This window comes from Lonchura striata, chromosome 4A (genome assembly GCF_050655825.1).
Source record: "Lonchura striata isolate lonStrDom1 chromosome 4A, ASM5065582v1, whole genome shotgun sequence".
Taxonomy (NCBI): Eukaryota; Metazoa; Chordata; class Aves; order Passeriformes; family Estrildidae; genus Lonchura; species Lonchura striata.
The window spans coordinates 15758763-15780471 of record NC_140742.1 but is presented as its reverse complement, the minus strand read 5'-3'; the positions used below and the strand labels follow the sequence as shown (position 1 = coordinate 15780471).

The 21709-nt window shown below is 48.6% G+C and overlaps 1 protein-coding gene across 2 annotated transcripts; it reads left to right on the top strand.

Moving 5' to 3' along the window:
• The first annotated feature begins 1355 nt into the window (after positions 1–1355).
• Positions 1356–21277, top strand: LOC110477966 (SLAIN motif-containing protein-like). 2 transcript variants are annotated; one of them, XM_085570777.1, is made up of 9 exons: positions 1356–1486; positions 3980–4680; positions 12761–12894; positions 14914–15063; positions 17315–17455; positions 18018–18335; positions 19126–19263; positions 19343–19652; positions 20267–21277. In XM_085570777.1, exons 2-9 carry the CDS (start codon positions 4001–4003, stop codon positions 20331–20333), a joined length of 1938 nt encoding a protein of 645 aa, XP_085426903.1. In that variant the 5' UTR covers positions 1356–1486; positions 3980–4000; the 3' UTR covers positions 20334–21277. The 2 variants fall into 2 exon arrangements, with proteins under 2 accessions (XP_085426903.1, XP_077642699.1); XM_077786573.2 differs by lacking the exon at positions 14914–15063.
• The last annotated feature ends 432 nt before the right edge of the window (positions 21278–21709 follow it).

Below are 21709 nucleotides of genomic sequence, written 5' to 3'. Positions count from 1 at the left end.
TGCTTGTGGGGACGAATCTTGACCAGGTTATTTCACATTAAATCAAATAAATAAATATATAAAGGGTATGAAATGTGCTGGTGGTGACTGAGTGGAAGCAAACCCATCCTGGCACTCAGCTCCCATGGTGGCACAGGGATGTCTTCTTTTGGAAATCCCATCTTCTGCACAGACCAAACCTCCCTGGAGCATCTGAAAACTACCAACAGAGTGACAAAATCAACACTAGCCCAGCTGACACCAGGACAGACCTTGAGCAGTGTCAGTGCTGGATGTGGTGTTCAGGCCAACTGGTACAGAAAGGAGATTCTGCCCCCATAGCTCGTGGCCTTGGTGGCTGCAAACATCCAACACTTCTTATCAGGAGGTGCCAGAGGCTGTGTGTGGGTCCAACATGCACATTTGGGAGGAGCATGTCAAAGAATGCTGCTGGTTTTATTGTTGGTTGAGAAAAATGTCCCGAAGAGATGTTACACGCACCAAAGCTTTGGGAGATCCCAGATAAGCTGTATTTTGTGCATTTTTTTGGATCACATGCACAGGGAGAGACCCTTTCCCCCATCACTCATCTCTTCTTTACTCAGCCCTTTTCCCCTAATTAGCTCTTCTTCCTCCTTTCCCTTTTCCCTCACTTCCTCACCTTTCTCCCTCCTTCTCTTTCCTCCCCCTCGCTCTCATACCCCTTCACTCACACTCTTTCTGCCATCACTTTTCCCCATTCACCTTTTCCCCCTTGCAAACCTTTTCCCCTCATTGATCCCCACTCTTCACTCACCTCCTTCCCATCATCACTCCTTAATTTTCCCCATTCACCCCCTTTTTCCTCCTCTCACCCCTTCCCCCTCACTCACCCTCTTTCCCCCCTCACCTGCTCCATTTCCCTACAATTCCCTTTCCTCCTTCACCCATCCCATTCCGCTCTTTCACCCTCACTCGCCTCTTTCCCCTTAATTTCCCCCTTTCCCTCACATACCCCATTTCTGCTCACCCCTTTCCCCCTTTTAACCCTTTCTCCCCTCATGAATCCCCATTTCCCTCACCCATCCCTTTTCCCCCTCACTCACGTCCACACACCCCATTTCTGCTCACCCCTTTCCCCCTTTTAACCCTTTCTCCCCTCACGAATCCCCATTTCCTTCACCCATCCCTTTTCCCCCTCACTCACGTCCACACCCCCTCACTCCACTCACCTCCACGCCGTCGCTCCCCGTTTCCCCCCTCACCCACCCCCTTCTCCCCGCCATTTCCCCTGCCTCCCCTCACGCCCGTGCCCCGGCCGGGGCCGCGCGCTCCCCCCGGGCCGCTCCCCGCCCGGGCGGCCCCGCGCAGGCGCAGTGCCCCCATCCCCCGTCCCCACACAGGGGCGGGGGCGGCGCCTCCCGCCGTTCGCGGGCCGGGTGAGCCGCCGGAGAAAGGCGGCACCGGTACCGACCGGGCGGGCGCCCGCCCTCCGACCGTCCATCCATCCATCCATCCATCCATCCAGGTACCGTCCGAGGGTGGGGGGTGCCCGCCGCGCTCGGCTCTGCGCGGACCGGCCGCGCCCGTGCCCCCCGCGGGGGTCGCGCCCGCCGGTGCCGCACGGCGCGCACCCGCAGCGCGGCCATCAGAGCCCTCAGACCCTCAGCCCGTCCCTTGCCTCACCCCACCCCGGCCCTCGGAGCTGCTCAGAGCCTCCACACCCCCCCGCCATCACAGCCCCCCGGCCTCTCGGAGCCCTCTCGCAGCGCTCGTGGCCGTCACACCCCCCGCAGCCCCGTCGCAGCCCTTCCAGCCCCACGGCCATCGCTGCCCCGCAGAACCCCGCACGCCGTCACAGCCCCCCGCAGCCCCCTGTGCTTCTCGGAGCCCCCCAGAGCCTGCGCCCCCCATCACCTCCACGGCCATCACCGCCCCTGAGACCCCCCAACCGCATCGCAGCCCCTTCAGAGTCCCTTTGCTCGCCCTTGGCCGCCCCTGCGGGTCGCGGAGCCCTGCAGCCCCCGCGGCCGGGCAGCCCGGGGCGAGGGGACCGTTACCCTCGGTGAGGCACCCGGATGTCTGCTCGGCAAACTCCGAATTATTGTCTCCGACCCGCTCACGGCTGCCGCCTTTTTGCCTTCTTCTAAACGTGGTTTATTTCTTCCCCCCTCTCCTTCCCCCCCCCCCCCCCCCCCCCACCGTTACACAATAAAATTAACTTTCACAGGTTTGTATCTCTTCCCCCGCATGTCTTTGCTGGGGTTTTTTTTCTGGGTGGTTTTTAGGCGTAGTGGTTGTGGGGAAAGACTGAGCGCTTTTCAGCTGCTCTTCCCCCTCAACGTGTGTTTTTTCCTCACGTGAGGTTTCTTTGAGGCTCCTCACCCTTGAAAGAGAGCCGATTTTTTGGGTGACAGATCTCCTTAATTCGCTTCCTTGAGCCACTGTTTTGCTTGGACAGTGGAACTCCTAGAACTCTCCATGGTGCATCCTCCGAGTTGCTGAGCTTTGGGATATGTCTGGGAATCACACTGCTCCCTTCTGAGACCTCTTTGGAAATCACACCGTGCAGTTACCCGAGAGGATCCTGTGGGTTTGTAGGAGTGGGAATCCGTGCGAGGAGCTTTTTGAAGCTGGCACATGGGTGGGAATGGGATTGCTTGGTAACTCCACAGTAAATTTCCTTTGCGGTGCTGCTTACAGGCACGGGTTTGGAATACAGGTGGAAGGTGTGCTCTGTTCACTCACAGCTCTTCCTAAGGACTGTTTGTGTTTATTTATTAACTCAAGTGGAAATTGAAAATGTATATCTCGCAGATAGAGGACCAAAATAATAATAAGAAGAAAAAATCAGCTAAAAAAACCCAACAAAACAAAATGTATTTTTAAAGAAATGTACCCAGCTATTGCTGTTACAAGTGCCTAATTAATAGAGAGATGCTGAGGTACCTATGGGGGTGTCTGTTTGTAACCTTGCTTTGTGTGACACTTGAGTTTTTGTGCTTTCCTTTGCCTGCTGGCACTTAAAAACAAATGACATTTTCAGGCAGAAGAGGGAGGGGGAAGACCATCCACAGCCACAGGAAGTCAGGGTTTGATTTCAGTTGTAACAAGTGCATCAGTTTTTAAACTTTGAATTGGCTGTATTGACTCACTCCCTCTTCTGTCAGTCAGTTTGCCCTCCTCCAAAACAGAGAGGATTTCTGACTTCAAACCCATTTTACTGCTCCGTGTACTGTTAATTAAGGGATTTTCAGTACCAGGGTTTTTCATGAAGAGTCAGTTTGGAAATGAATGTGCCCCGTGAAACTGAGAATTCGCGTAAATCAGGTGGAGGGGGAAAGCAATGTTTGCTCATATTGTAAAACTAGTGTGAAATGCACTTTATGGTTTTTTGACTTAGTGGAGTATGTAATCTTAAGTTGGGATTTTTTTTTATTTTTCCCTGTTTACACCCCTCTCTTTTCAGTTGTAACAGGAAAATACACCAGTAAAAACGTTACTTAGTCTTTTTTTCATGTACCACAATACAGTAACTGCAGTTCCTGTTGTTGCTTTGGTATAAGGTGATACAGAAATCTTTCCAAGTTTTTTATGTTTTTCCAGGATAAGCCTGGTAATGAACAAAGGATGTTTTCACCATTTTCTTGACGCTGTTGTTGTCTGACGTCAGCACCTTGTTAATGATGTTTCCTGACTTTGCTCCTTCAGTGCTTTTCCCAAGTATTTTGTTGGTAAACAGATGGAAACTAAACTATTGGTGAGGGATTAAATCAGCTTCCTTCTATTAAATTCACTGATTCAGAACAGGTGCACATCCTTGCAGTTCAAAAAGAGGAATCCGTGGGCTTTGCAATTTTCAACCCTAACTTCAGTCATTCTTTTTGGATTTGGATGACGTTCACACACCTTCCACCCCAGTGTTAATTAGCCGATGCTTATAAAAGCCAGAATTTTCGGTGTCTAATTCCATTTACCTAAAACTCTGGTGGATCTCTGCTGTGTTTGCTGTGCTTTGCAGTGGGACCAGGCGCCCTGGAGGATGGTGGTGCCCGGGAATGCCCCCCTGATCCAGCAGGACCCTGCTCTGGAGCCAGCCCTGGGCAGAGACGCCCCGGAGCACTCGGCCATGGGCCCGGGCACGGAGCCCCCCGAGGACGTGGGCCCGGAGGTGCGGAAGCTGCGGGAGCTGGTCCGGAGGCTGGAGCTGGACAATCAGCACGCCAGGAGCAGGAGCAGCAGGACCCTGCTGGGGACAAACGTGCCAGGGGACATCCGTGCTGGGGTGGGTAACCACGAGCCCGGCCTCAACGGGATGGAGATCAACAACAGCATCAACGCCATCACCGAGCAGCAGGAATTGCAGCTGATGGCGGATCTGCACAGCCAGCTGAGCAAGATGAGGCAGGAGGAAGGAGAGAACAACTTCAAAAGAGCCCTGGATGCCCCAATGCAATACAGCTGCAACAGTGCCCCCGAGGAGGTGTCTCCCAATGGGGAGCAGAGCCACAGCAATGGCCAGTGTCCCTCACCTCTGGATACAAGTGACAGCTCTGAGCTCCTGGGCAGCCTGCTCATGGCAGGGATCCACGCCCCGGCTGCAATCCATGAACAGAATCTTGGTGAAAAGGGTGCAGATCTAGAGGGGCTTCCCAGTCACGCGGATCTGGATGAAGTCAAAGTGTTAGAACTGGAAAACTGCCCTGAAGAGGAGGATTGCTGGTAGGTACCCCCAGGCCTGGGGGAGAGGGACGTGCTGTGGTTAGGTGAGCAGTTCCTTTAAAGCTATAAACTGATTTCTGTACAGGACTTGGATTTTTAGCAGCAAAAATGCCGTTCTCATTAGTGACTGTTCTTATTTTTATGTCCATTGTGCCAAACCATTATTTTTTAAAAAATAAGTTTACCTGTAGGTGCTGTTTTTTCCCCTGCTTCCTTCCAGCCACTGCTGCAGCTTCCTTTCCCTCTAAGTTTATTTATATATAGCACATGCAGATGAATGAATAATGGAGCTTTTAAACCTTGAACACAACTGTCAAATACCATATTTTATTAACAGTTTTGTCAATAAGAATCCCTAGACCATCTGGAATTTGTGGCTTTTGCTAGGACCTGAGGAGATAAACCATTCCCAGCTCCTGAAGGCTGTTTCTTTCCAGTTAAGCACCTCTTTTGTTCAGAGACATGAACTGAACCAGATCAGTGATGTAATCCTTAACTGACCCGACTCTCTGGGACTCTCCCCTCCACCACCAGCCTTGTTTAGAACTTGTTTTATGAATCAGTAGGGAGGGCAAGGGAAATGTAGAGTTAAAAGCTGATTCCAGCTCCTGCAATAACTGGGACTTGAGATTTTACCCTGAACTGTTAATTTGTAAAACTTGGGAGGAAGAGCCTCAGGGCTCTGCAAATTGGGTTTCAAATTTGTGTAGCCAGATTAATCTGGCAGCAAGGACAGGGCTGCTGAACACAAACCAAACCTTCAGCTCCAAACATTCATTAGCTGTTAGAAGGGAAGGTAACGTTTTTGTTAATGGAGTGGAGCTCAATGAGGTCATGGCATTAGCTCCAGCTTGAATTTGAGGTTATATTTAAAACGTGATTTTTTTTTTTTCCTTTGCAAGTGTACTTTTAAAACCCAAATACTGGTTCTAACTTGATCACGGGAACTCTTCAATATACCTAAACAGCATTTTGAGCAGATTTCTTATAAATAAATAAGGGAATATATTTAACAGGTTGAATATGGAAGACTAACTATTATTTCCGTGATAATGGAAGCAGCCAGGTTTATATTGACATTTATAGAGCCTGTGGCAGGGGAGAGTTCTCAAATTCTATTGAGTCTCAGAGGCTGAGATTTACCCAGGCAGGGTAAATCAGTACCAGTGAAATCAGGAGAGATTCTGTGCCCAGGAGTTCTGTTCTTTGACCTTTCCTTCAGTTCACAGAGAGTTGGTGGCTGGTAAGGCCCTTCTTTCCCAGGTACCCTTCACTCTGCACCTTGTAGGATCCTTGTGGGTTTGTTTTCCCTGTTTTCTTGCCAGATTTGGTTGGAACAGGGCAATCTGTGACAAAGAGGCCCCTGAGGAGCTGGGTAAGGGTGGTGATCCAGAGCACTTTTGCAAGTGCTGTTTCCATAAATTATCTTTGATTGTGCTGCATCACTTCCATCTGTTCCCTTTTCCTCTTGTCAAACAAACCTGCTGAAGCAGGAAGCTGCTTTTAGTGGTGGCTTCTTGTTCTGAAAGTGGGGAATTAATCCTGTGTACAATCAATAGTGCCTGTGTTCACTGCCAAATATCCCAAACTGTCTCCATAAATGCAGCCCCTGCAGGTGTTTGTGCTTTCCCACAGCAAGAACCAGTAAACTGCTTGGAGGGGAGGGAGGGTTTTCTTAAAACAAGTAGGAAAAAAAAAACAACACATACTCCTTAATTCTCTGTGAATTTAGGATCAGCTCTAACAAGGTGGCTTTGCTGATGGGGGAAGTACTTAGTGCTGCCTACATTGAACAAATCCAAAGGGACTAGCTGAGTGTACTGTGTATTTGCAATCATTTTTAAAATATTGTACATCCTTCTTCCCTGGAAGAAGGATGGAGTGGTCAGAGGGTTTCTTGCTGTTCTCTGCAGGTGCAGGTGGAGTCTCAATCCCTGCTCTATTTTGAAATGATTCTCTTTATTCAACTGGAAGTTGCAGAAGTTTCTGTGCAGCTCCCCTGGTTCAGCAGCTCCGAGGTTGTGTTTTGGAGCTGTGTTTGCAGCCACTGAGCTGTGTGAAACCCGAGGCAGAGCCCACTCCCAGCTGCTGTAACTCTGCCCTGGCCTGCCTGGCCTCTGCTGCTCCCTCAGCTCCCTTTCTCAAATAGCTGCTCAAAATTGTAAATATCCTAGAGACCAATCCCATGGAGCTGGGCTCTGGCACTGAGGAGCCCAGTGATGCTCACCTTGGACTCGAGCACAGGGCAGCTCCTGAGCTGTTTTGGGAAGACTTTCATCCAAATTCCCTCTCACCCAGGGAACAAACCCAGTCTGCTGCTGACAGCATTGCATTGGTTGTGTTCCCAGTGTTTGTCATTCTGGGGTTTTTCCATGAGGTGAGGAGACGAAGGAATCCCTGGCACTCAGGTGAATCCCTGAGTTGCTGCTCTCATTCCCAAACGTCTGTCTCAGCTGAAACTAGGTCATGCTGTCTTCTCCTCAGTGTTGTGTTGTCTCCTGCCTGAATCCGTGCTCAGCACAGCAAGTGGGGTGCCTGTGAATTGGTGTTTGTAGGGAGCAGGAGCGTGGCTTGCTCTCAGAAATGACACTGTGGGAGGTTCCTGGCTATGTGATTTCTCAGCCTTAGCTCTGTGTCCAGTGACCTTCTTCTATATTCATGGTTAAGTCTTTTAATTCAGTGTACTGGAGGAAATCATTGCTGCTTGTACCATCAGAGATAGGGAGAGAAATCCTGGAGAAGTTCCACCAAGTGAGGGTATGATGCTGCACAAAATCAAGGAATTTTACCAGTGCAGCACCTTCTGCCTCCAGCTTGAGGGAGAAGGTTACTTACAGAGTGTCTCTGTGTAATCCATTTATACCCTTCACAGGCTGTGTTGTAGCTTCCCTCTGATCTCTTCTGGTGACAGGGTGCTGCTGACAAGATCTACATGACTTGGAAACAGTGATTTGCAAGGTCTTGTTCTCTAAGACTGGTCATTTTATGAGGGATTTTTACCACTGTTGCATTAAATAATGAACAGGTGACTTCAAACCTTTCTTGACTGGTTTGAGGAGGGTGTTACCTGTTTGTGCTGGGTGACATCTGCCCTGCTGGGACAGTCTCTGGGTACAGGAGCTGCTTCAGAAGGCAGTGCAGCTCTGTGGGAGTGTCCCCAGCACCTCCCTCCGGGCAGAGCTGAAAGGCAGGACCTGCCTGGAGGTGACATCGCGTGCAGAGCTCAGCCTGGGAGGGGGAGCTGCCTCTGATGGCAGAGCCTGCCTTCCCCTGCCTCAGGTTGGGAACTGCTCCAGGCTGTGGCTCCTGTTCCTCACCTTTGTGTAGAATGAGGGGTGAGCAGGAAAATCCTCAGTGGCAGTGGCAGAGAGGTGGGGAGCAGGCTGGCCCTGCTGGCACGGGAGTGCTGGGTTGTGTGTGTGTGTGTGTGTGTGTGTGTGTGTGTGTGTGTGTGTGTGTGTGTGTGTGTGTGTGTGTTCACAGCATCACTGGAGCTGCACCCCAGCTGCCTTGTCATCGCTGTAAGGCTGCTGCCTGGGTCAGGAGATCCATTTAATGTGAGCTTTAGAGCTTCTCTGACTTGGGGACTGATTTTTGGTGTTTTGTTTGGCAGGATTAGTCCCTAAATTGACATGAGAAAGTGTCTTTGCAGTGTCATTTTTTCCTCTCTTTGCAATTTCTTGGGAATAAAGCTCAGACCTCTCCTTGGGCTAACAGCACAATGTTTTTGTGTGGAGTGTTCTCCACGGGATTTTTCCCATTTTCTCCTTTTATGTTTCTGTCATTTGAGAACCTGGATAGTATTGTTTCACTGTGGCTTTCTACTCCAGCCTTGTCTGTGTTAGGATTTCTGTTCAGCAGGAGTGTTTAGATTTGATATTAGCACAGCATAAAGCAGAGTACTAAATCTGGAAATCAACTCTCTGAAGTCTGATATGTAAAGGAAAGGAAAATGAATGTATTACCTGTTTGAGATCCATGCTTTGGAGAGGAATTTAGCTGCCCTTTAGCACTTGAAGGAGGTGTATCTCATAAGCCTGAATTGTTCTAAACACTTCCAGCTATTTGAGGACTCCTCCTCAAAGGTCTGCAAATCAGTGCAGTGTTTGCCATTTTTGGAGCTGCTGCAGACACTGGTGCCAAGTCCTTTGGAAGATGGATAATAACCCAAGCTGTGTCTTCAGAAATGGGCTTTGCTTTACACTCAGTTTAATTTCCTAATGCACTGGTTCTAGAGCCTTCTGCAGCCTGAATTCTGCTCTTAGGATTTATAGATTTCTGTTGCAAATACTCTGCCTGAGCAGGATCTAAAATTCTCAAGCTTTCACTCTTAGACCTGCTCTGATCAGTTTCTCAGTGTGAGGGTGCTTTTTCTTGGTGCATTGTGCAAGTTGAGAAAGTTGCTGTGTTTCCTGCATTCTTGGGGTTTGGGTTTTTTTAAAGCAGGCATTTCAAAATCCAGCAGTAGTGGCCATTGACTCCTGTAAATCCTTCTGTGACATTGATTCCATAAGGGAAATAGTATCTCTGGAATATTCCTTGGTTTTAGTGCTCTTGATTATGTCAGAATAAAGTGCAGAGTGTATCATAAATTTATTTGTGAATGGCTACAACTTAATAGAAGAAAAAAATCCTTGTGCCACTGGGTCCTTACCACAGATGTTTGTCACAAAATACTCTGTTTTGTGGGGTAAACACAAATGTTAGTAAGCAGAAACTAAAGATACTTTATTATTGAAGGGTTTCCTCTCAGAAGCTGAAGAAAATCTCATTTGTATTTAATAATTTATACAACAAACCCTCGATACATCAAACTGGGAATATTTGCCCAAATGTTTACTTTGTGCATTTTGTATGAGGCCTTGTAATTATCTAAATAAACTATTTTCATTTGCAATTTGACAAAAGAAAACATTCAGAGACATTTAGAGAGAACACCCAAACTGCTGAGCTGGAGGAGCAAACTGCAGGGTAAGGTTTGGTCCTGAGCAGGGCTGTGTTCAGCTCTGCCTGACTCTGGGGTTCAGTGAACCTGGCAAATCAAATGGCCTCAGAAGCTGAAAGTACCAGAAAGAAAAATTCTGAGTGTTTTTAAACAAAGCCACAAGTTTTTAACTTTTCACACCCCCCTTGTTCCAAGGTTTTAGCTCCCTGGATGTGAGGCTGGGTTAAGTCAGCCTCTGGTGGGTGATTCTTGTCCCTGGACTTTCCTGAGCCTAGGAGAAGGTGACTTCTGGCTCTTAATATGTCTAGAGAAAGATTCACGTTCAAATATTTGAACTGATGCTTTTAGTTTAGTGCTGTGCCAGCACCTTTGGAGAAGTCATGGTGTGAGCCCTTCCCAAAGCTCCTACAGAAGGAAAATGGCAACCCTGGTGCTGTGAATTCAAACCAGAATTCCTTTTTTTTTTTTTTTTTTTTTTTTTTAGCTAAGTTGCCTGTCAGTGCTCTGAGGAGTTGAGCTGTGTTTGCTTAATTGGGTTTGGGGAAATTGTGAGAGCTTCTCTTGCCAATGGACTTGTCAGCAGAAAACATCAGAGTCCTGTCCTCTGACAGAGCTCAGAGGACTCCACAGCTTTGCTCCATGTGGGAATGGCTCTGCCAAGCAACCAAGTGTTGCCATCCTCAGCTGGGATTCTCCTGATGGAAAAAGGGTGAGGAGCTGGGCAGAGCAACTGGAGCAGGGCAGGATTCTCTCCCTGAACCTGGAATATGTGCAGAGCAGCCTGCCCTGCCCTGAGGAGGCTGTTGGCCTCTTTTTTGTGTGATGGTTTTACTGCTCCTTTTGTGGTCTGAGCTGTACAATAAATCCAGGGAGAGGGAGCACTTTGCTTCCTGGGTTTGATTGGATTTGAGTGCTTGTAATGCTCATTTCTCCGTGGAGAAATGCAGCAGGATTGGCTGCAGGGTCTGCCCTGAGAGGTACCTTTGGAGACTCAGGAATATTTGCATTCATTCCTCAGCATTTATATTGTCAACAACAAATTAGCCTTTGGATTTTTTTTATTTGCATTTGGGTTTGTGTGAAGCTTGGTGGGTGGGGGAAGCTCCTGTGTGAGTTGTGACTAAAGAGGCTGAGTCTGTTCCCTGAAAAAGATTGCTCTGGCCACAGGCAGGGCTGGCAAATCATGAGTGGTGTTTCAGGAGGCAAAAATTAGGGAATAATGTCCTTCTGCAGGTAACAAATAGTATTTTGAGAGCTGTTGCATGCAGTGGTGCTCCATCTCATAGCCCCAAAACCAGCCAGGTCCAGGGAGTGTTGCTTTCTGCATTCTCTGTTTTCCCTGCCTGGGTTAGGCTTAGGGTCAGGGCAGTAGGTCACGCAGGCCTGTACAATATTTTAAATATCCCAGCTGTTTATGTTCTGTCTTGGCCAGGTGTTGGTGTTACAGCCTGACAGCTGAGAGTCCCACAGTGTTTCTCTGTATTTTAAACCTAGGTTTTCAGGAATGAGTGGGATAATGACTGTCATTCCTGCTGATTTACAGCAGTTTTGTTGTGGAAATCAGCGTTTCATGGCTTGGATCTCAGCTGGCTGTGAGAGAATGAGTAACTGGAGCAGAAAGGCTCAGTGTACCTTGCTGCAGGAGTGACAGAAGTTGGAGAGAGGAGGAAGCAACTGAAGCACAGACAGACATCTCTTCAAATCTTAACTCCACCCCTATGGTTACATTATGCTTAAATACTGGATTTTGGCCTGATGAAGGTGAAATCCTCTGGATGCGTCAGTGAGGCCAGCTTTGGGAACACCATAAATGCTCAGCTGTGGCTGTAGGGGTTTGCTGGTGACCAGGAGGGTTCTTTGTCACCTGGGAGCAGGTCCTGAGGTGAAGGAGCAGCAGGAGAGGGAGGTGCTGGTGGGAAAGCAGCACTTGTGTGATTGTTTGCATGGGAGAGCTCCTGGCTGGCCCAGGAGCTCCTGGAGCTGCTGCTGGGGATTTTCTGGCACAGAGGGAGCAGCTGAAGGCTGTGCCAGCAGCTCATCAGAGCCTCAGGAGAGGAGGAACCTGAGAGCCAAACCTGATGTCCACAAATCACAGAATCCCAGAAGGATTTGGGCTGCCTGGGGCCTTGAAGACCATCAGGTTCCAGAGGCAGGTCGAGGTCTCACTGCCTCTGCACCAGGGTGTTCTCCAAGTGACCTGCAAGAATTAAAACCAGTTTCACTTTAGGAAGTACAGAGGACTGATTTTTCTTTCCCCTTACAAGTTTTGAATATGTTGCTGAACAGCAAAAACATTAAAAAATAGGGAACTGCTTTTTGCTTTTAAAAATTCAAATGTAGGATGTGTAAATAAAATACTTGAGTTGTTTTTATAGCAAAGGCTCTTCCAGCTCTGACCTTTCCTCAGAGGGATGTTCTGCTTTGGAAATCTGGTGAAATTGTTGCTTTCCACCCAATCCCTTGTAAATAATCCAGGAGTTTAAGATGATTAAATCTGTCTATCCATAAGGCTAATCCTGGGTGTCCATGCAAAGCAATGGAGGTGTCAGAGATGTGGCAGACACTCAGGCTGGAGGAGAATTTATCTGACATTACAGGGAAGATAAGCACAGCCTTCTGCCTGTCTGGGAATGTCTGAATCCTGCAGTGAAGGGGTTTATCCCTGGAATCTGGGAATGCACCTTCAGGTGTCTCAGAGCTGCTGGGAGGACACAGCTGTGAGGACACATCCAGAGGGTTTTAAACAAAACCCACAACTCCTGGAAGGAGATCACCCTGCAGCTCAAGTTAGGAGTGCCTCACACCCTCACTGCCTCTGAGATGGGGGAGGTTTTGGAAGAGGGGAGTAGAGGAAGAGACAGGTGGGTATTCCAACAACTTCATTTCCAGCAGGGTTGCAACAGCCTAGGATGGCACGTTGCCTTGCACAGCCTGTAGGTTTCTCTGTGAAGCCATAGAATTTTCCTGTTATGGCAGTAAACTTTCTTCCCAAGTCATAATATGAGATTTAAATCTCAGTTTTTAAATTTGGGTAACTTGGTTCCTGATGGGTACACTCTAGCAAATGCCACTTTGGTAGCTGTATGCTTTGAATTAATGAGTGTTTCTTCCTGTCTCCTTTGAATCCTTGCAAAGGCTCTATGTGTCTCCGAGGAAATCCATGGATGAGAAAACAGCCTCTCCTCTGAAGTGGTGCCGGCAGGTGCTGGATAACCCCAGCCCCGAGATTGAGGCTGCCTGCAGAACCCTCATCAACAGGCTGGACCAAGGTAGGGCAGCTGCAGCCTCTGCTGCTCTGGGGTCCCTTGCAAATCTCATTCTAAGCAGGAAAATCGAGCTTAGTGTTGGCAGGCTCTTGAATTTTTAAGTTTTGTTAATATTTAAACAGTTTTAAATGTAAGAAATGTGTAGAGGAAAAAATGTGCTGCTGGGGAGTGGGGAGAAGGCCATGGAAAACTGTTCTTGCAGCTTCTTTCTGAAGAACTGCTCCTGGTGCTGAGTGTTCCTAATGGTGCTGATTCCTCCTCTGGATATCCTACTGGATATTCCTGCTGGATCTTCCCAACTGCTCTTACCTGGCTGAAAAAATTGTCTGCTGTTCAAAGCTTACAATAATGAAATATTAAACTTGAAGAAATTGTGTCACTTGGAAACCAGGTTTTTTCTCCATTTTATCATCCCCTAAAAGCACTTCCTGGTGGCTGTGGGCTGTGTTAATCCTGAGGGGAAATCCATGATTTCATCTGCCTGATGCAAAAACCTGGAATGTTGTGTGCAGTGGGTTCAGCCCTGATCTCAGGCAGTGTTCTGGGGCCTGGCTTTGGGGCTTTGCTTTTCCACCTGGGCTTTCAGTGGTGGAAGAGCTCTCACAACATGTGCAGTTCACAGGACAAAAATGAATTTTTTCTGCCCCTACCTCTGTCCTGCATCACCTGCAGTGCACCTGGTGCATATCCTGCCTGTGTCAGTTCCAATGGCCCCCAGGTTTGTGTAAAATGGGCTGGAGGTCCTGACAGACCCTGAGGGGTTGGAAAGGAATCAGTAAATATTTTTTACCTTCTCTAGATTCCCTCTCATCCAGCTCTCCTGGTCAGGACTTGCTGCAGCTGCAGGTTTATTGCAGAGATGTGCTGCAGTCTCCACTACCCAGTTGGACTTGGGAACCCTCAGACACAAAAGCTGTGTTTGCAGAAGTGACACTTCTGAGAGAATCACTGATTGGAAGTTCAGGGATATCCTTGAGCTGCTGGGATCCAACTCCAGCTGCCTCCCCATGTTGGTGTCTGAGGGTTTGTCTCCATGGGAATGCAGAAATTCTGATTTCAGTTTAACAATTCGAGCCCTGTGGTTTGGAGTCTGAGGTCACTGCTTTGGTGGTTGGTCTGGGTTATTTTAATTTTCATTCTAACAGTGTTTGGCACTGCTTGAGATCTTGAGCTTAACCTTGGCATTCCTGACTGGAGATAACCGAATAGACTCTGTGAACAAACTTCATTTGCTTTCATAAACCATCTGTGCTTAGAAATTGGAATGAAATCTATTTGATACCCTGCTTTCTCTCTGAAATGTATCAGGCTTCAGTTGTACTTAGTCTGACCTGGTAATATTTGTGGGAGAAATAAAAAAAGAAAACTTAATATGGTGAATCTTCATTATATTCTTAGCTGATATTCTCACAATAGGGAGAACTGAGTTCTGTGGGCAGTTCAGCAGCCCTTTGAGTATCTCCAGATCATGGTGTGAGTAATTTCCTCAATGTTGTAGCTGCTCATTTCCACCTCCAGTAAAAGTGAGGGCACTTGGTTTTGCCACCTGCCTTATTTTGGTTCGTTTATTAACATGTGAGTGTGTGTGAGCTGAACAAATTTAATTCAAAGAGTTGTTTTTTATATGGGGTTGGCATAGTTTCTGTGGTTTAATACTGTCTTGGTTCCATCACAAAAATTCAGAATAACACACTTGTAACACAAAGTTCAGTGAGCTCTCTAAAATGAGGGGGCAGATAGTGATGGAAATAGTCATCCACCCAGCACTGGAACTTTGTGAAATGTATGGCTTCTTCAAAACTGAGCTTGTCAGGAGTTACTCGTGGAACTCTTCAGAAGGGACAGAAGCAGTTAAAGGACACGAGTGGGGGACTGGGCATTGCTGTGCTCAGCGTGGCAGGGAGCACCAAGTGCCTCTGCTGCAGAATTTAATTCTGGTTGATACCTCTGTATCTTGATCTTGCTCTCTGTTTCCAAAATAATTTGCTAACCTTTGTGGCTTTTTTGTATTTTTCCTTCTAGCCAGTAGATGGAAAAACCTGTATTGCAGCCCCCTGGCATCTCCCAGCGCACATAACCTGAATTCCGAGGCAGGCTCCTGTAGCAATGCACTAAACTCTCCTGGGCACCTCAAATCGACTAACAAAGCACTACTAACCTGTGGCAGCTCAGGTATGGCATGGCACTGCAGCACTGGGCTCTTGAAAATGCAAGGAGAGTTAGGGACTGGCACAGGGAAAAGTTCTCATGGCCACTTGTGGTGTTTTCCCCTTTTCATTTGCTCTCTTCCTCACCCAGGTTTCATTTGTGTGGGAGAAAACCTCCTTGCATTCTATATGTCCTGTAGTTATTTCTTGGTTTGGGTTTCTCTACTTTTTCTCTCTCTGTATATATTTTTATAAATGGTACTAATTTTAAGTGGCTTAAAATAGAAAACACCTGTTGGGGCAAAAATATATCACTCTTGAATAATGTTGTAGTCTGTAGACGTGATCTTTATAGAGTCACTTGGATTCAGTTTTCTGGGGAGGGTTTCTCTTGGGAATATCGATTAATGCAGGGAACAAAAAGCTGCCAAAGTCTCCAGGGTAAAGCCTCCAATTGCCTGAGTGGGCAACTAAGACAAAATACTAAAAGTTTTCCTTTAGCCATAATCATGTGTGGAGAAGATTCCCTGCCTTAGAGGCAGCTCAGCCACAACTCTTGTTACAGTCTGATAATGAAGCTCCTCCAAAATGCTGTGGCCTGCGGCCTCCCTGTGCCTGAGGAGGCAGGAACACTCTTCCAGGAGCTCCATTTGTTATCCTTGCTGCAGTTCCTGCTGTTCCCAACACAAAGGCTTTCCCTCTTGGCTCTGTTATCAAAGAACTCTTCCTTATTTGTTTGTTTTGTGTGGAATTGCTAAACCCTACTTTGCATGTTCCAAAACACAAAGCATGTTTAACAGTCTCTGCCTCCAAACTTGATGTTAAATGAATTTTTTTCCCTCTGAAAAAAGAAGGGTTGCCTGTGGCTGTTTTCACAGGTGCAGGTCTGGTTTTGAGGTCTGTTTTTCTGCTATAAATAGAAATTAACACTTATCTCTGTTTTGCAAACAAAAGGATGCACGTAGGACTGAGGATTTTTGCCAGCTGAGCTCTGTAGGGAAACATCTCTAAGGCAATTTCTTATCTCTCAAATGAGGCTGGGGGGCAGTCCAGGTGTCTGGGAACCTTTTCACCCAGAAGCAGCTCCTGATGAGTAAAACCAAAGTGTCTTTGGCTTCTGCAAATGTTCTGGGTGGGAGGGCAGGGCCAGGACAGGCTCTGTCTTTTTGGAGCATCATGAGTTCACTTAATCTCAGGTGCCTCTTCCCTGTGCCTTGTGCAAGTGCTAAGATGAGTTTAAAGTTTCCTGTCAACCTGACTGACTCAAATCTTATTTCCAAGAAAAAACAGCTTTCATACCCTTCAAATGGAAAATGTTTAACAGTGACTTCCCTTGAAAACCAAACCAACCCCTTTGACAAAGCCCAGATGTGGTTTCTGTTTGAAAAACATCATCAGCTCAGCTTTACTGATGGAAGAAGGAGCAGTTTTTCCCCTTCCTTGGCTATTTTTAACTAGACCTTCAATCTGAAATGCAACAGCCAAATTAAACAAAGTTGGATTGGGAGTTTTGCCCTTTAGAAAGCTGATCTCAAGGTCCAGCTGGATTTTTAATCAATGTTGAAGGTGCTGTTAATTACAGCAGGAAACCTGTGCTTGTTCATTCCACCACATCCTACAGGTGCAAACCCTGCTCAGGATGGATTTATTTCAACTTTTACAGTCTTTTCCTGACTCGGAAGGAAAGAAATGGGATTTTATAATGGAATATCTTGACTTGGAGTATGTATTTGTGCAGCATAGACCCAGCTGCACCTTTAAGGTATAGCCACACTTCTGTCACTGTATTATTTCAGCATCCTGAAGCTCACAGTATTCCTGCCATGTTCTGAGAAGATCTGAAGGCAGGGCACCTCCTGAATACTCAACAGTGATGTTAAAATAAACCATTTGCCAGCAAAGCTGAGCAGCCCGTTCCAACTGTGATCAAACTTAGCCAGGCAGGAAAAAGCAGCAGGTTCCCAACATGATTTCTTCAACCAGCTTGGAAGAGAAGTAACTGCTGACATGGAAAACCCAGGTGTGAAGTTCAGGTGTAAAATGAATTTCTTACATGAGCACTGACCAAGCTGCTTCCTGCCAGTCAGCCTCACATTTCTTCTTTGAAAAGCACCTGAAAACAGCAGGTTAAAAACTGAGCATTGGAATTTCTAAATTTTTATTTCTCAGAGCTGGACCTGAAGTTCCCACCTGCACTGCTGAATTCCTGGGACAGATCCCTGCTGCTCTTGGTGGGCTTGTGAGTGTCTGACTGGGCTTGTGTCCCTCTCCCCCAGGGTACCTGAGCATGCACTCGGCCCTGAGCTCCCAGTCCTCGGTGGACAGCGAGCTGAGCACCTCGGATGACTCCATCTCCATGGGCTACAAACTGCAGGACCTCACTGATGTCCAGGTCATGGCACGGCTGCAGGAAGAAAGTAAGTTTTGTTTGTTTGTTTTGGGCAGTTGGGTTTTTTTGGGGGGGTTTTATTTGGTTTGGTTTTGTTGTTTTTTTGGGTATTCTTTAAGTTGCTTATATATTGTCAGGCAGGAAAACTTCAATAAAGGCATAGGCTGGTGAGGAGCTGTAAATAACCCAGGTGCCACTCAGGCAGGTGTGTTTTCATGGGGGACAGACTTGAAGTCTTTGTTTCCAGCTTTGAAATGCTGGTGGGTGCAGAGTGAATTAAACTAAAAGATTTAACCTCTAAATGAGACTCCCATACCTGTAAATTAGACTCCTAATATCTACTTAATCTGTTGAAGCTTGGTAGCAATGTTCACAATCTCAGGTGAGATTAGGGAGCACTGCAGGTCCCCTGAATGCTAATTGTGCTGTAATTAAGCAGTGCTGATGCAGGTGATGCTGTTCCTGACGATGGATTCCGGGGAGAACAGATGTTAACCTGACTCTCCTTCCAGTGTGAAACAAATCCCTACCAAAGCATTGCTTTGGGATTTGGGGTGTGTTGCTGGAATTCGTGTCCCCCGTGTCCCCAGGCCTGCGGCAGGACTGCGCCTCCAGCTCCGCCTCCGTGTCCCGCCGCAGCTCCAGCGCCTCCCTGCACTCGCTGCGCCGCGGCACCTACAGCGACCAGGAATTCGACACCTACAGCCTGGAGGACGAGGACGACTGCGACTGCTCGCTGTCCTTGCGCAGCGCCCACCGCTACTCGCCGTCCCCGCTGAGCTCCCCGCGCTGCCAGTCGCCCTCGTCGGGCGCGGAGCTGGGCAGGGCCGCGGCGTCGCGGCTGCGCGCCCCGCGCAGGGCGGTGCAGAGCCCCATGCAGGAGCGCCTCAAGTACGCCAACAGCGAAGGTAAGGGCGATCTGAGCCAGGGAAGAGGCTTCTGGCACACACGGATCCCCCTGCAGGGCTCTGGGCTTGGGGGCCTGCAGTGCTGCTGGGCAGGAAGGGAGCTGGCGGTGCTGGGTGTGGGCCAGCGCGTGCCCAGGGGTCAAGGCCAAGGGACACAGGGGCTGGACGGAGTGTAGGATGGCCACAGGACCATGGTAGGGATTGTTCCCAGTGCTGGGCACACCTCGAGTGCTGTGTGGAGTTCTGAGCCACTCACTGCAAAAAGGACATTGAGGGGCTGAAGTGTGGCCAGAGAATGGAGTGGGCTGGAGCACCAGAAGTGGCTGAGAGAGCTGCAGTAGTTCAATCTGGAGAAGAGCAGGCTCAGAGGAGACCTTACTGCTCTCTGCAACTCCTGACGGGAGGGTGCAGCCAGGTGGGCGTTGGTCTCTTCTGCCCTATCCCAAGTGAAAGGACAAAGAGGAAATGCCTCAGGTTGCACCAGGGGAGCTCCAGGTTAGGTGTTAGAAACAATTGGTTCCCCGAAGAAGTGGTCAGGCCTTGGAATGAGTTGCCCAGGGAGGTGGTGGAGTCACAATCTCTGTGTGGCTTAGGGGTGATCATGGTGGTGCTGAGTTGATGGGATGGTCTTGAAGGTCTCTTCCAACCTCCTTATCCTGTGATTTCAAAATCACTGCTGTTTACTGGAAGCTACGAACCAGCTACAGACTGCTCTGCTTTTAAGTGCATGGGATTTTCCAGAGAGCCTTTTAGCAGCAGCAGCAGGGGCTGAGGCTGTGTTTGCTTTCAGAGGAGCTGAGGCACAGCATGCCCAACCTGGCCCGCAGCAGCCTGCGCGCGCTCGAGGCCGTGCGGAGCAGCCGCAGCCTGGAGTCTGACCTGCAGGTGCCCAGCAGCCGCATCCCCAGGACTCAGCAGCGGTCAGCAGGTCAGTGCCACACCTCCCACACACCTCCATTCCCTTCTCCCCTTAGCCAGCCCTCAGAGGTGCCCTTGTGTCCCTGCAGGTCTGACTCCCAGCAAGCTCAGGTATTCCTCGGGGGCCGCGCAGTCCCAGCTCACGGGGCGCCAGCCCGGGAAGGTGGCCCCGGGAGCCAGCTCCCTGCTGCCCGGCAGGCAGGTGGGGAAGCCCTGCAGCTACACGGCTCCTGTCCCCCCAGTCCGCAAGCCACAGCTCCACACGGGCACTCCCAGCAGCAGTTGCACTTCCAGGACCACCACCATGGTCACTGTGGCCAAACCCTCTGCCCTGAAAGCACGGCCGGGTGTGGCAGGGGTGGCCGTGCCCAAGGGAAAGGCAACGCCCCCATCCAGGAGGTGAGTGGCGCTTCAGACCTCTTTGGCATTGTGGTAACTTCATGGCATGTTTGGTGGGAGAAAGCAGAGCATGGGGGTGGTGTCACAACACTTACAGTTTTTGTTCTTGTTGCTTGTTTTTTAACTGTTGTGCTACAATTCATTATTGAGGGAAATTAAATTGATCCAGATATATGACATGACTTATATCAGACTAGTAAGCAACCAGTGCTTGTTAATCTTTTTTGTCCCATTGGAGCCTTACTTTGAAATGTATCTACTTACTTTAAAAATGTCCTTTTTCATGTTTCTAATATCCTAATTGATACCATACTCTACATGCCTGATTATTTTTCATGTGTTCAATTATATTTTTATGGAAAAATATTTATTTTGGACTCAGTCATGGGCTGAAGTCACAAAAGTGTTAATTTAGCAGATACCAGTGTTTAAGCATCCAGTAACAGCCACTGAATTTCCTTAAAGTGCCTCAAGTTGGTGTTTGCTGATGCTCAGGGTGTGACAGCAGCACTTCACCCATGGCAGGGGGATGTTGGTAACCCAAACCCCAAACCTGTGTCCATTACAGGGCTTTTCCTAGAGCTGTCCCTGATGTGTTGTTTTGTCCCCCCCAGGTTCCTCCAGGCAGCACAGACCCCCCAGGCCCCCGAGGATGACTCCTGGAAGGATGGGTGCTACTGACAGCCCAGAACACCTCTGTGGAGCAGATCCCAGCTGGCTGGGCATGACCTCACTGGAAAAGGCCCCGAGCCCCTGTCCCTGCAGACTGCTGTACATATCCCTCATTCTGTGCTCTCCACACCTCCCACCTCCCTCTGCTCTGCCAGGAGCTGGGGCTCACAGCTCCCACCCTCCACTGAAACCTGAGTCTTCCCAGGAAGACTGGAAAAGCCTTATTTCATCCACACCCCAGCTGCAGCCCTGGGGAAGGTCTGTCACCATCCCCTCCCAGGGATGCTGCAGGGCTGGGGGTGTCCTCTCTGTGCCAGAAGCAGCTCTGAGCTGGTGCTGTGGCAGAGCTCGTAGAGAGTAGAAACAGTGACATAGGTGTTAGATTTGAGAGTTTTTAAACCCAACCTGATGTACTCTAATATTTGTCTGGAATTCAACTGGGTTTGGTTTGTTGGTTTTTTTTACTTCTGTATAGAATGTATTTCTGCTACTTTTTATTGTTTGGTCTAGAGCTGCAGCAGGTTTTTATAACTGTAGAACACTGAGCTGTTGTATCCAGGTGTCAGCACAGGTCATGAGGAGCAGTACACAATATTTGTGTGGGGTGTGAACAGGCAGGGACAGGGACACCACTTAAAAACTGCTGGGCACCAGCACCTTACCTCAGCTGAGCGAGCTCAACACCACTTAAGAGAAAACTTTTTAAAAAATCCCCTCCCCTCACAGCTTTGTCTTGAAGTGTTGGAGGATCTCAGCTGGTTCCCAACTGCCCTGACTTTTGTAGAAGTTTTCTACTGTCTCTTAGGGATTCTGTTCCAGTGTCCTTTTCCTCAGCAAGTGCTGGATGCTACAAATACAGTCTTAGTCCAGGAAATATGCACTGATAGCAATGTTCTCCCTGCCATCAATGTGACTTTGATAGTGTAGTTTAATAAAATGTTATGGTGCTGAAATGAATTTGCTTTATTCCAACAGTGAGTTTTGTGCCACGAATGAGGCTTCTCCTGACAGAAGAGAGCTCTGCGAGGACAAACAGGGCTCCAATAAAGTCTGGTAGGGTGCAAGGAGTGAGATTTAACTTTAATTCCTCAGAGATCAGAAGGACAAGGCACTCAGTGTGTGCAATTTCTGAAGCATCCGCATGTGGCCTGAGCAGAACCAAAGGCAGGAAGCACCACAGGGGAAGTTCCTGCACCACAGGGATCTCTTGTGATCCAGGAAAAGAGGAAGGGACAGTTTGCCCACAGTGCTGTGAGGGGCCCAGGAGTGTTCTGTGCCAGCACCCAGCCTCTGCCAGGCCAGGGCTGGCACCAGCAGCACTCACAGGGCAGAGAAGGGGCCCGGGAGCCTCAGCTGGAGCTGCAGCTTTGTCCCTGGCTGTCACT